Source organism: Dama dama, chromosome 9, assembly GCF_033118175.1.
Source record: "Dama dama isolate Ldn47 chromosome 9, ASM3311817v1, whole genome shotgun sequence".
NCBI lineage: Eukaryota > Metazoa > Chordata > Mammalia > Artiodactyla > Cervidae > Dama > Dama dama.
In genome coordinates this window covers 20,122,962-20,133,545 of record NC_083689.1, presented here as the reverse complement: position 1 = coordinate 20,133,545, position 10,584 = coordinate 20,122,962, and the positions used below count along the sequence as shown (strand labels likewise).

At 56.3% G+C, this 10,584-nt stretch overlaps 2 protein-coding genes across 9 annotated transcripts; both read right to left on the bottom strand.

Moving 5' to 3' along the window:
- Nucleotides 1-3,381: 3,381 nt before the first annotated feature.
- TRAPPC5 (trafficking protein particle complex subunit 5) lies at nt 3,382-5,699 on the bottom strand. Of its 7 annotated transcripts, none has more exons than XM_061150464.1 (3): nt 5,647-5,674; nt 4,134-4,274; nt 3,382-3,991 (listed from the first exon to the last, which is right to left on the bottom strand). In XM_061150464.1, exon 3 carries the CDS (start codon nt 3,980-3,982, stop codon nt 3,416-3,418), a length of 567 nt encoding a protein of 188 aa, XP_061006447.1. In that variant the 5' UTR covers nt 3,983-3,991; nt 4,134-4,274; nt 5,647-5,674; the 3' UTR covers nt 3,382-3,415. The 7 variants fall into 7 exon arrangements, with proteins under 7 accessions (XP_061006447.1, XP_061006448.1, XP_061006446.1 ...); XM_061150465.1 differs by having other exon boundaries at nt 4,134-4,227; nt 5,647-5,665; XM_061150463.1 differs by having other exon boundaries at nt 5,641-5,664.
- A 1,576-nt stretch (nt 5,700-7,275) lies between these two features.
- On the bottom strand, nt 7,276-10,099 carry MCEMP1 (mast cell expressed membrane protein 1). Of its 2 annotated transcripts, XM_061150458.1 has the most exons (7): nt 9,979-10,099; nt 9,599-9,688; nt 8,896-9,024; nt 8,691-8,741; nt 8,465-8,611; nt 8,092-8,160; nt 7,276-7,971 (listed from the first exon to the last, which is right to left on the bottom strand). In XM_061150458.1, exons 1-7 carry the CDS (start codon nt 10,049-10,051, stop codon nt 7,958-7,960), a joined length of 573 nt encoding a protein of 190 aa, XP_061006441.1. In that variant the 5' UTR covers nt 10,052-10,099; the 3' UTR covers nt 7,276-7,957. The 2 variants fall into 2 exon arrangements, with proteins under 2 accessions (XP_061006441.1, XP_061006442.1); XM_061150459.1 differs by lacking the exon at nt 8,896-9,024.
- Nucleotides 10,100-10,584: the final 485 nt, after the last annotated feature.

Sequence of the window (10,584 nt, the reverse complement as noted above, 5' to 3'; positions counted from 1 at the left end):
CATGCGACTTGCTCTCGGCACCTGCTTCGGGGGGCTCTGAAATGAAGGATGCTGCCTGCCTGCCTCACCAAGGATTGGTGCTGGGTTCATCCTCCTCACTCCACTCCCCTCCATCTGGGGGCTTCAGTCCTGAGCATCCGAAGTCAGAGCCCCTGTGATGGGAACCTGCAGGACCATGGCTGCTAGTTCGCTCCCTGCGTCCTCCCCTTGCCCTTTACAGGTACCTGGCCCCATAATCCTTCAGCTTGTTCCAAACCTCCTTTTGTCCCAAGTCCCTACCTATCCTCTGCAGGGAGCAAAAGACCCTGGGTTGTCCACTCCCAGCTCCCAAGCTCTCCAGCATCCTATGGGGACCAACTGTATCTCCTTCCCCCTGCCCTAGGGACATAGGGCAACTCCTGAGATCTAATGCCTGATAATCTGAGGTGGAGCTGGTGTAATAATCATAAAGTGCACAGTAAATTTAATATGCTTGAATAGTCCCAAAACTCCCCTCTCCCATCCCCCATTCAGGGAAAAATTGTCTTCCACAAAACAGGTCTCTGGTGCCCCAAAGTCTGGGGACCGCTGCTCTAGGGCATCCTTCATTGCTGGGCTTCTGAACGGAGCTTGTCCCTCCACCCCCACCTCCTGCCCCTCGCTCCTGCCCCAGTGGGCCTGGAAGCCTCTCTCTCTAGGGTCCCTGAGGCCCTCGGGTTGCTCAGCCCAAAGGTGATTCCCACGGCTCCCTCTGAAATCTGGCTTCCCAGAGCCTCTGGCTCTCCATCCTCCAGGCACGACACTGCCTCCTCACCCCTGGCTCAGGTTGCCACCCCAGCTAGTCCTCTCCCAGCTGCCTGGGGCTGCCTCCCCTACACCCCTACACACCCACCCCACTAGCCATTTCCTGATCATCTCCGCACTACACAGGGTTTTTTGTTTCTCCTGTTGACACCCAGTACCTCCTTGGCAATGTGCTGAGCCTCATCTCTTGCTGGGATGACTGAAGCTGCTACCGACCAAGCCTGGCATCCCCACCCCACCCCCATCTCCTCATCTTGTATCCCCCTCCAAACAGTCAGTGGAAAAGCTGCACCCGCCCTGCCCTTAAACCCTTCTCATAAGCCGTGAGGGGGACCCAAGCAAAAGCGTCTGAGATTCCCTCTCAAAACACACTTGTTCAGGTCTTGGGGCTGGGAGAGAAAGGAAGTGAAAATTTGAAGAAATTTCCCCCCCAAAAGTCCAGAAGGGCTTTCCTTGGGCGGGGGAGGGGGAGAAAGGAGTGATCAAGAGTGGTGGGCACAAGGGCACAATTCACCTGAAGTGTAATCATTGTCCTTTTTGAACAAGGAAGGTGTGTCTAGGCACGCTCACATGCTCAGAAATTAACCGCAAACTATTTTAAGCGCCCAGATGATTTTGCAGTGAACCCGCCCATTTCCCCTCGAGAAGCAAGTCACTAGGGCCAGGGTTCTCAAAATGGGTCCCCCCGACCCCCCTCCCCCCACCTCCGGAGTACTAGCAGTTCCTGGGAACTTGTTAGAGATGCAAATCCCCAGCTGGGGCCCAGATCTGCAGAACTGGAAACTCTGGGGAGTGGAGGGAGGGGGCAGCCACCCCAATGTACACACGGGAATCCCCTAGGGACCTTGGTAAAATGTAGACTCTAAGTGGTTAGCCTGGGGTGGGCCTGAGCGTCTGCATTTCCGACAGGCTCTCAGAAGATGTGACAGAGACAGAGAAAAGGGGCTTCCCAGGTGGCTCAGTCCGTGAAGAATCCACCTGCAAGGTAGGAGAGGTGGGTTTGATCCCTGGGCTGGGAAGATCCCCTGGAGGAGGGCATGGCAACCCAGTCCAGTATTCTTGCCTGGAGAATGCCAGGAGGATTCTGGAGCCGGGTGGGGCTATGGTCCACAGGGTCACAAAGAGTCAGACACAACTGAGGCGACTGAGCATGCACGCATGTAAACAGAGAAAGTAGATTATTAGACAGCTAATCCTGCCAGGAGACTGTAAGTAGAAAGATACGGCAGACCCCTGTAAATGAATAATTACTCAAGAAAGCAGATTTGCTTAACCACAAAACTAACGAGGCCTACTTCGCAATGTAACCGTGTAACAGAAGCTCAGGACATGACCCAAAACAATAAAACAATGGTGACATGAGCCCCATCTCCTGCCCAGAGAGCTCAGTTAGTGATTCCTGGGACAAGCTCTCTGCACACAAGAACAACAATAATTTACAGCCCTAGCTTGACCATGTGGGGACAAGAAAGCTCCCCTGCCCACCCTGGACAATGAGCTGATGATAGAAGCATGACGTCTACTCAAGAAAGACAAAGGAGGTCTTCTCCCCCTCCTCACTTTTCCTTTGATTCTAAAACTGTAGCCCAGTTAAATTCTCAGGGTGTGGCATTTCTCACCCGCCTGCTTGTAAAGCCTTGCTAGTGTCTTGTTCTAATCAATCATTTCTTATCTATCACTTCGCCATTCACTGAATTCTCTTCTTTGCTGAGGCATAAAGGACTATGGTACCGGAGCCCTTCAGAGCCCCCAAGATGACAAACAACTCCCTCCTGCTTGTTTCCTAGATGCTTAGCTCCATCCACTCCTCAACCTCCTGCTGCCTGCCCGAGGGTGCAGAGTGACTAGAGAGGCTGGGGCGGGGGGTGGGGGGCAACTGTTCACTCTGGTCTTTTACATAAAGTAAAGCCAGCCCCTAGCCTAAAGAAATCTCCCTCAGCCTGACCCCCCACCCCGAACCCTAATACCCACCTCCCCATACCTCTTCTGCAGATGGATGGCCTCCAGCTGTGATTCCAGAAAGTGCCAGCATTCCCCCCACCCCCACCAAACCAGCAGGGGGCTTCCCTGGTGGCTCAGCTGGTAAAGAATCCGCCTGCAATGAGGGAGACCAGGGTTGATCCCTGAGTTAGGAAGATCCCCTGGAGAAGGGAAAGGCTACCCACTCCAGGATTCTGGCCTGGAGAATCCATGGACTGTATAGTCCACGGGGCCGCAAAGAGTCGGACACGACGGAGCGACTTTCACTTCTGGAGCCAAACCAGCAGCTCCTAGGGCCTGGTTTCTCTGCCCTCTGCCGCACCCCCGTGTCCCATCCCACTTCCCCCAACCCCCAAGCTAGGTCAAATCTGCCCCTACCCCCACTTCTCCATTGTATTAGGCCTCGGGCCACCCTCAGCGGCCTGAGGCAAGGGCCTGGGTTACGGTGGCATTTGTTTTGTTTGGCAGGGCCCTGTGTGGCTTGCAGGACCTCAGTTCCCCAACCACACTCTCAGGAGTGAAACTGCTGAGTCCCAACCACTGGATTGCCAGGGAAGTCCCCGTCAAGGTGTGTAGAGGCTCTCCAAGGCCCTCAAACAAGACACAGACACACTTGGGAAGGGGGCTGTCTGCATCCTTTATCTCGGGGAGATCAGCGGCCCTCCAGGGCCCGGTCCCGGGCTATGACGGCCTCCTCGAACTTGATCATCAGCGTGGTGCCCTTGTGCCAGTGCGCGGTGACCTTGGCGGGGAAGCCGCTGTGCGTGAGCACCGCCTCCACGATGCCCGCGGTGAAGCTGGCACAGTTGAGCGTGCTGTTCTCCTTGGGCACCGAGATGTAGGTGTTGATGAGCGGCTCGCGCTCGATGATGTAGAAGGTGCGGGCGTCGTCGTTGGCCTGCTCCAGCTTGTCGGCCTCCTTGCCGAACAGCGCCTTCCACACGGCGCCCTTAACGAAGAGCAGGGCGCCCAGCACCTTGGTTTCGCGCCGGGCGCCCTTTTCGCGAGCCACCAGCGCATCCAGGACGCGGGCGCCCACCTGGCGGCCCAGCGCGGCCAGGCGCGCCTGCAGCTCCGCCACGGAGAAGACGCGGCTCTGGCAGTGCTGAACCAGCTCGGAGAAGAGCAGGGCAAAGGCGCTCAGGCTCACCTCGGTGCGTGGCCGGGCCAGCGCGCGTTCCAGCAGCGCCGACTTCCCACGCGTGAAGCGCGCCTCCATGCCGCCGACCTGCAGAGAGAAGAAGAAACGTGGGTGTCAGAGGCGGGAAGGAGACCCCCTTCCAACCACCTCCCATGTGTATGCCATCGCTGATTTCCCACGCGGGAAGAGATGAGAAGAAAAGGAGAATCCACCTGCGCATAAAGCATACCTCCCTTATGAAGCTTATACCCTTGGCCAGGGGAGGGCTTGGGAGGGAGGCGAGTGGAGGGCTTCCTTGGTGGCTCAGATGGTAAAGACTCTGCCTGCAACGTGGGAGACCTGGGCTCAATCCCTGAGGCGGGAAGATACCCTAGAGAAAGGAATGGCAACCCACTCTAGTATTCTTGCCTGGAGAATCCCATGGACAGAGGAGCCTGGCTGGCCACCATCCATGGGGTCGCAGTCATGACACGACTGAGCAAGTAACACTTCCATTCTCTGGTGGAGAGGGAAGGTGGGGAGAGATACCCAGAAGGAGACACTCGAAACCACCCCAACCCATGAGTTCCAGGTGATCTTTGTGCATTAAAAGCATCGTCCTGAACCCTTCAAGCCGGTGCGTGGGGAGGGGGCTGGGCGTCAGACCTAGGGCAGGGAGGGGACAAGGGTCAGGGGCCATGAGAGGACACGGCAGCAATCCCTCCCCCACCCCAGGCGCTCCGGCAGCAACAGCGCTGACTTCCCAGGGAGAAGTCAGAAGAGAAGAGTAAGGGGGTGTGGCGAGACCCAGGGCCAGGAGGGTTTGGGGCCTTGGGGAACAAGCAAGGCACATAGAGCGAGCCAGGAGAGGGTGCTGGCAACTCTTCTAAAGCTGCACCCTCGGGCACACCGAGTTTGTCAGGCACGAAGCATGCCTCTCGGAGTGAACCCACGTTGGTGAAAAAAATGGAGGGGTGGCCAGGGATGGCCCTGAGAGCCGCCCCCCGCCCCCCCCGTGCTTTCCAGAAAACTAGCTGCACTGTGGGAAACAAGATGGAGGGGGCGGACTGTCGGGCCCGGGGGGTTAGCGGAGCCAGGAGGGGGCGCCGTGATCCTCCCACTCCAGGGCGTGAAGCCATCGGTGGCGGGAGAGACCCGGAAGTGGGGCTGTGGGGAGAAAATCCCTGGGGGATGCTGAGACAAACGCACTGTGGATCTGCGATGGGAATGGCCGCGGAAGGGGGATGTCAAGGGCTCCGAGACACACACACGCACCCCCACCGTCAGGAGGGGTAGCTGAGAGCCCCGACGCACCACTACGCAGGGACGGGACCAGAGGCCGGAAGGGTCTGGGGAGGCTGAGGCAGGGCCCAAACTAGGGTCTGTGTGGAGGATGAAAAGAGCACCGGAGGGGATTTTAGGAACTCCAGGACGTCCCTGCCCCGCTGCGCAGCCGCCTACATGGAGAGGGCCCAGCGCGCGAGATGGGAGGGAGAGCGTAAAAACCTCTCCACACGGCTGCCAGGGGGTTAGTGAGCTAAGCCACGGGAAGACCGGGATCCCGTGGCCTCGGCGCGGGTGTGGACCAGGCCCACCCTCCTCGTGCCCCCCCACCCCCGGCGGATGGGACGAGGCGGGGGATGACCGGGGATCGCGAGCACCGAGGCCCTGGCCCAGGACCCAAAGGCCCGCGGGGAGGGGGTCGGGAAACGGACGCGGCCGGGGCCGGGGAGGGGTCGTGGCGGGCGGGGTCTCACCCGGACCTGCGGCCGCCGATTTGGCCGAGCTGCTTTACGGCGCCGTAAAAGGGGGCGTGCGCAGGCGCAGCGACGGGGGTGTGGGCAGTGCGCGCGAGGCGATTCCGGAGAGCGGCCGCAGGGGGGCGCGCGTGTCCGTGGAACTCGACTTAAGGGCGCAGGTACCTGAGCAGGGGCCTCGCAGGCCTTGGTTGGCCCACAATCAAGGGGACAGGGGCATGGGTCATCCCCTGCTCAGGAGTGCACGTCTGATGCTAAACACGGGTCTCTGTGTCAGGCACATGTGCGTCTGCTAGTCTCGGGTCACATGTACGCTCACCTTCCGGACAAACATGTCCATGTGCATGCCCATGGGCATAAGTTCTCTGAGGGGACGTACACCCATGAGCCATGGCCATAGTACACTTAGGGGCATGTGCGCTCATGAATACATGTTTTGTGGACAGATAACATTCCGGAGCACAGTACCATATTCAGGGGCTTATATATCCGTGAGGCCATGCACACTTAGGAGACATTAATGCCAATATCTTGATTCTCGGTGCACCGATGTCTAACAGAAGAAGCACGGAGACTATGTTTGGAGGAGAAAAGAAAGAGGAGTTTTATTTTCTGCCAGGCAAAGAGGGAACGCAGCTGCCTGGAGCCTCAAGACCATTCCCCACCCCCCAACCCCATCCCCCGCCCTGGGGAATCAGAAGTCTAATAAATAGGTGGGGCTCCAAGTCCGGGGGTGCGGGTTGGTGGCAAAGATCAAAATGGTGAAGGTCTTGTGTTTTTCTTCTTCCTTCATTATTTCAAAACAGTCAGAGCTAATGTCAGGTGGCTCAGAAGGTAAAGAATCTGCCCGCAATGCAGGAGACCTGGGCTCAATCCCTAGGTTGGGAAGATCCGGTGGAGAAAGGCATGTCAACCCACTCCAGGATTCTTGCCTGGAGAATCCCCATGGATAGAGGAGCCTAGAGGGCTACAGTCCATGGGGTCACAAAGAGTTGGACACAACTGAGCGACTAAGTACAGTGTCAGGCAACTCAGTAATTGGGTCCATTGCTCTCCTGGTTATTGACTCACGATCTTCTTTCTGAAATGCAGAATGCTGCAAGTGGTGATTTGCAGCAAGGGAGTGTAAAACACCAGGAACAGGATGTAATTCACACAGAATTAGAGTGTTAGGTGCCAGATATAATTCACAGAATCAGAAAGTGTTAGAGGTTAGTCTTGTAAAGGACAGAGTTACAGACACTACAGATTATTAACATTTAAAATAAAGCTAGGATTAATGAACTCTTCCAGGCCCGTTTATGCTACATCTCTAGTCTGTTCATTGTTCCCTGTATTTTCCTGGTTATCAGAATAAAACCTCATTTCTGTTTTGGTCCAAGAGCATTGGACGTCTCAGTCCACAGACAGTTAGAGGCACAGGGATTCAGTCACCCCTGGGTGCAGGTTCACGGACACACAGGGATCCACTGGGTGCACTGGTTCTGACACCCCCTTCTGCCCCCAGGGCTCCTGGCATCAGGTCCATGTGCTCCCCACATGACCTTTCCCATTCTCCAAGTCTGCACACTTACGGAGCCTCCCCCACCAGGTCCCAAAGCCCCCCAGCCGCACCAAACAGATTGGAAAGCCATATGGTTTCCCTTCGATCTTTATCATCATGAATCACAGAATGTGAGTACAGAAACAAGTGGACACATGCGGGTACTGCTCTGAACACCCTCGGCGGCGTCATCAGGCACACTCGTGTTGACACGCACCTGTTCACACCGGCATAGCGTGACAGGACACTCACCCACAATTACAGTGATACCTTCCCACAGCGTACCCACCGCCCCATCCCCTCACACCTCCGTCACACAACACCCAGCAGGACACAGGCTTGTGCTTATGCTGACGGTGAAATGGGCGCCTGCAACACATGTCACCGACACCCACACCTAGAGTGACATGCCTCTGTGGCCCCCACAGCCGCACATGGTGACATGAATTACACTCACGCCACGCCACAGCCCACACGTGTGTGCCCATGTACAGTGAGTGACCCGGGAGCACACCACACTCACCATCAACACTCACCCATAACATCTTCTTGTGGGACACATTGAAATACCCACCCTCCTTGAAGAGCTTACCCTGACACACGCACGCACGTGCACACATGCAACGCCACAACACTCATTCGCAAGACATGTGATTTTCTACATGTGGGATGAAGGGCAGCTTCAGACCAGCGTGGGTCCCCATGTTCCATCTTCACTGAGAAGTGCTGTCTTTCCTCCACGGTGCAGCTAGGGCTGTGAGATCTTCTCACACATTAAGGTGTGGGACCTGCAGAGTGGGGCGGGAGTGAAGGATGGAGACCTGAGATCAGATAGATCTCATTCTTGTAAGAGAACCTGGAGCCAAATCCGGGGGCCCCCTCATTTGCCACCCCTGGCCCCAGCTTACTTGGTTTTGGCATCTTCAGCATATTGAGGATTTCCTGTAATGTTTTCTTGACTTCGTCTATGTTTTGGACTGGAGTGGTGGGGAGACAGGAAAAAGCTGAGATGGGGCACTCTTAACTTTATTGGAAGCCTTCTCCCCGACCCCCGACCCGAAAAAGATGCCACACAATCCCAAAGTACCTGGAGTTCCCAGCAGCATATATATACTCCCTGAGTGACTCGGGGTGTATTTGTGGGGGGTGACATCCATCACCCCTCCAAACCTTGTGCTCGGGGAGGGCAGGACCCCTGCTGTCCCCTCCCCAGATTCCCCAGCACCCAACCTAATACTGGGCACGGAGGCATATTCGCCCCAGGGAGGTCTGCCAGGGCACCTGTAGCCAGCTGCCTCCGTTTCGGGTTCCCATCTTGGATGCTCCCCTTGATTGTGTTCAGGCTCTGTTTGGCTGCCGTGATGTTCTGCTTCACAGTGGCCCACTGAGTCTTCTGCTCTCCTTGGTACTCTTGCACCGAAATGGAGACTAAGGGTGTGGATTGGAGTTGTCAGTGGCACCTTCGCTCCCCCTACTCCCCCAACCCTGACCCAGCTCTTTCTCTCACCGTTCCAGAGCACCTCTTTCAAGACCACCAGCTCCCTGGACATCTCGAAATCTATTCAGGATGGGGGGAGGCAAGGAAACCTTAGAAAAACTTTAGAATCACCTGAATTCTGCAGTCGGGAGCAGCACTGGACCTCCCCAGCTTCTGGGGACCCCTCCACACTGCCCCCAGCCCTTTCCTCTGCCAACAGAAACACCCCACTCACTCTTCACCAGGACCAATGCTAAGAGGACCACGCAGGACAGAGTCAAGAAGGTGTTCAGACTCATCATGGCTTTAGGCAACCAGTGGTGTTCCTGGGCAGTGTCCGAGGGTGGCCTGGACTCGGCTGGCACTGGGATAGAGGTAGGACAGCTCATCTCCAGGGCCCAACACCACTGCTTGGCCCATCGGCACTGACTCTGGCACCACTGAAGCTCTTCACTTATATCTACTCTTTTCAATACCGTGAGCAGCTGTGGCCATCGAAAACACTGCCACCAGCATGCACCCCAGCCAGCGCCACCAGCAACTGTCCCTAGCACTGTCCCCACGATGCCCTCTTATGATCCCCATCACCAACATCCATGCTTGTCCTTGCCAGCACTGTCCCTATCAACAGGTCATCAAGCCTTCATCAACACTTTCATCAGCTCTGTCTAGGTGATCCCGTCCCGACCCACCAGCATCACCAACACCCAGACCTTCACCAACACTTCAACCAACACAATCACATTGTCATCTTCATCGCCGCCTACACAGCTGCCCCCCACCACTGTCACACAAAGCCTCGACGCCACCACACCCCCACACCATTGACCCTGACCTTCACACACTGCCCTTTGTCCCTGCAGGGCCTCCCACAGACCTCTTCCAGGGCCCTGTGATAGGGGCTGGGGTGGGGGGGGGGGCGGTGTGTGGCTGCTTACCCTTATTCTTGGGTGGTGAATGACTGCCCTTTGGCTGGTCCTGGTTTTTGAAGGTAAAGGTGATATTCTCATAGTTAGGGTCATCTGCAGCTGTGGGCAAGTCATTGAAAGGGCTTGAAGAAAGCTGCCCGGAGCTCTGGGGCAGGGGTGAGTATGGGAGAGGGAGCTCAGACATCTTGGTTTACTGAATCCTCCACACAACAGATTTCTTGGGGCAAAGATAAGGAGTAGGGAAATCTGATCTTCATCTTAATGCGTGTGAGCCTTTGGGTGACACACACACACATTTTTTTTGGGGGGGGAGGAGCCCTCCAACCCTCACTTTCAGCTCCTCACTCCTCCCATCCCAACCTCTCCCCTCCTCACCCAAGATGCCTAACCTTCTTTATTGCCCGAGGATCCCCGTCTCTTGTCTTTGAAGGCTACCGCCTGCATCTTGACCTTCTGGTTCATGTAGATTTCCTCAGTCTCTATGGTCCCCGGCAGCAAATTTGTGTTCACACAGCCCCACCCACCGGAAAGTGTCTGGGGAGATGAGGAAATCTCTGGGTTGAGGTGGAGGAGAGGAAGGAGAATGTAGGCTTCCTGCTTTCAGGGATCCAGGAACCCCCCACCCTTGGGGCATCCTCACCCCAACCCCGGTTCAACAGGAGTCTTAGGCATCCACCTCCAATGCAGGAGATCCAATGCAGGTTGGATCCCTGATCCGGGAAATCCGGCAGTTAAGCCCCCGCACCACAACTACTGAGCCTGTGCTCTAGAGCCCAGGAGCCGAAACTACTGGAGCCCACAGCAAGGGAAGCCACTGCTGTGAGAAGCCCTCCCCCCATGACTGGAGAGTAGTCCCCCTCGCCACGGTCAGAGAACCTACACAGCAACAAAGACCCAGTGCAGCCAAAAAGAAAATCTTATAAAAGAACACCTTGTTTTTAAAAAAGAACAGTCACAGCTTGGGAAAAAAAAAAGTCTTAGGAGACCAAAGGTCT

What these genes read in the sequence shown, in the direction of transcription:
- TRAPPC5 (XM_061150460.1), bottom strand. Translation starts at nt 4,371, where the DNA reads ATGACTGCGACCCCATGGATGGTGGCCAGCCAGGCTCCTCTGTCCATG. An exon ending in CTGTCCATGGGATTCTCCAG is followed by an intron (nt 4,228 to 4,312) that starts GCAAGAATACTA and finishes CCCACGTTGCAG; the next exon opens with GCAGAGTCTTTACCATCTGA. An exon ending in GTATAAGCTTCATAAGGGAG is followed by an intron (nt 3,992 to 4,133) that starts GTATGCTTTATG and finishes TTCTCTCTGCAG; the next exon opens with GTCGGCGGCATGGAGGCGCG.
- MCEMP1 (XM_061150458.1), bottom strand. Translation starts at nt 10,051, where the DNA reads ATGAACCAGAAGGTCAAGATGCAGGCGGTAGCCTTCAAAGACAAGAGA. An exon ending in GAAAGAGGTGCTCTGGAACG is followed by an intron (nt 8,612 to 8,690) that starts GTGAGAGAAAGA and finishes CCACACCCTTAG; the next exon opens with TCTCCATTTCGGTGCAAGAG. An exon ending in ACGGAGGCAGCTGGCTACAG is followed by an intron (nt 8,161 to 8,464) that starts GTGCCCTGGCAG and finishes CCACCACTCCAG; the next exon opens with TCCAAAACATAGACGAAGTC.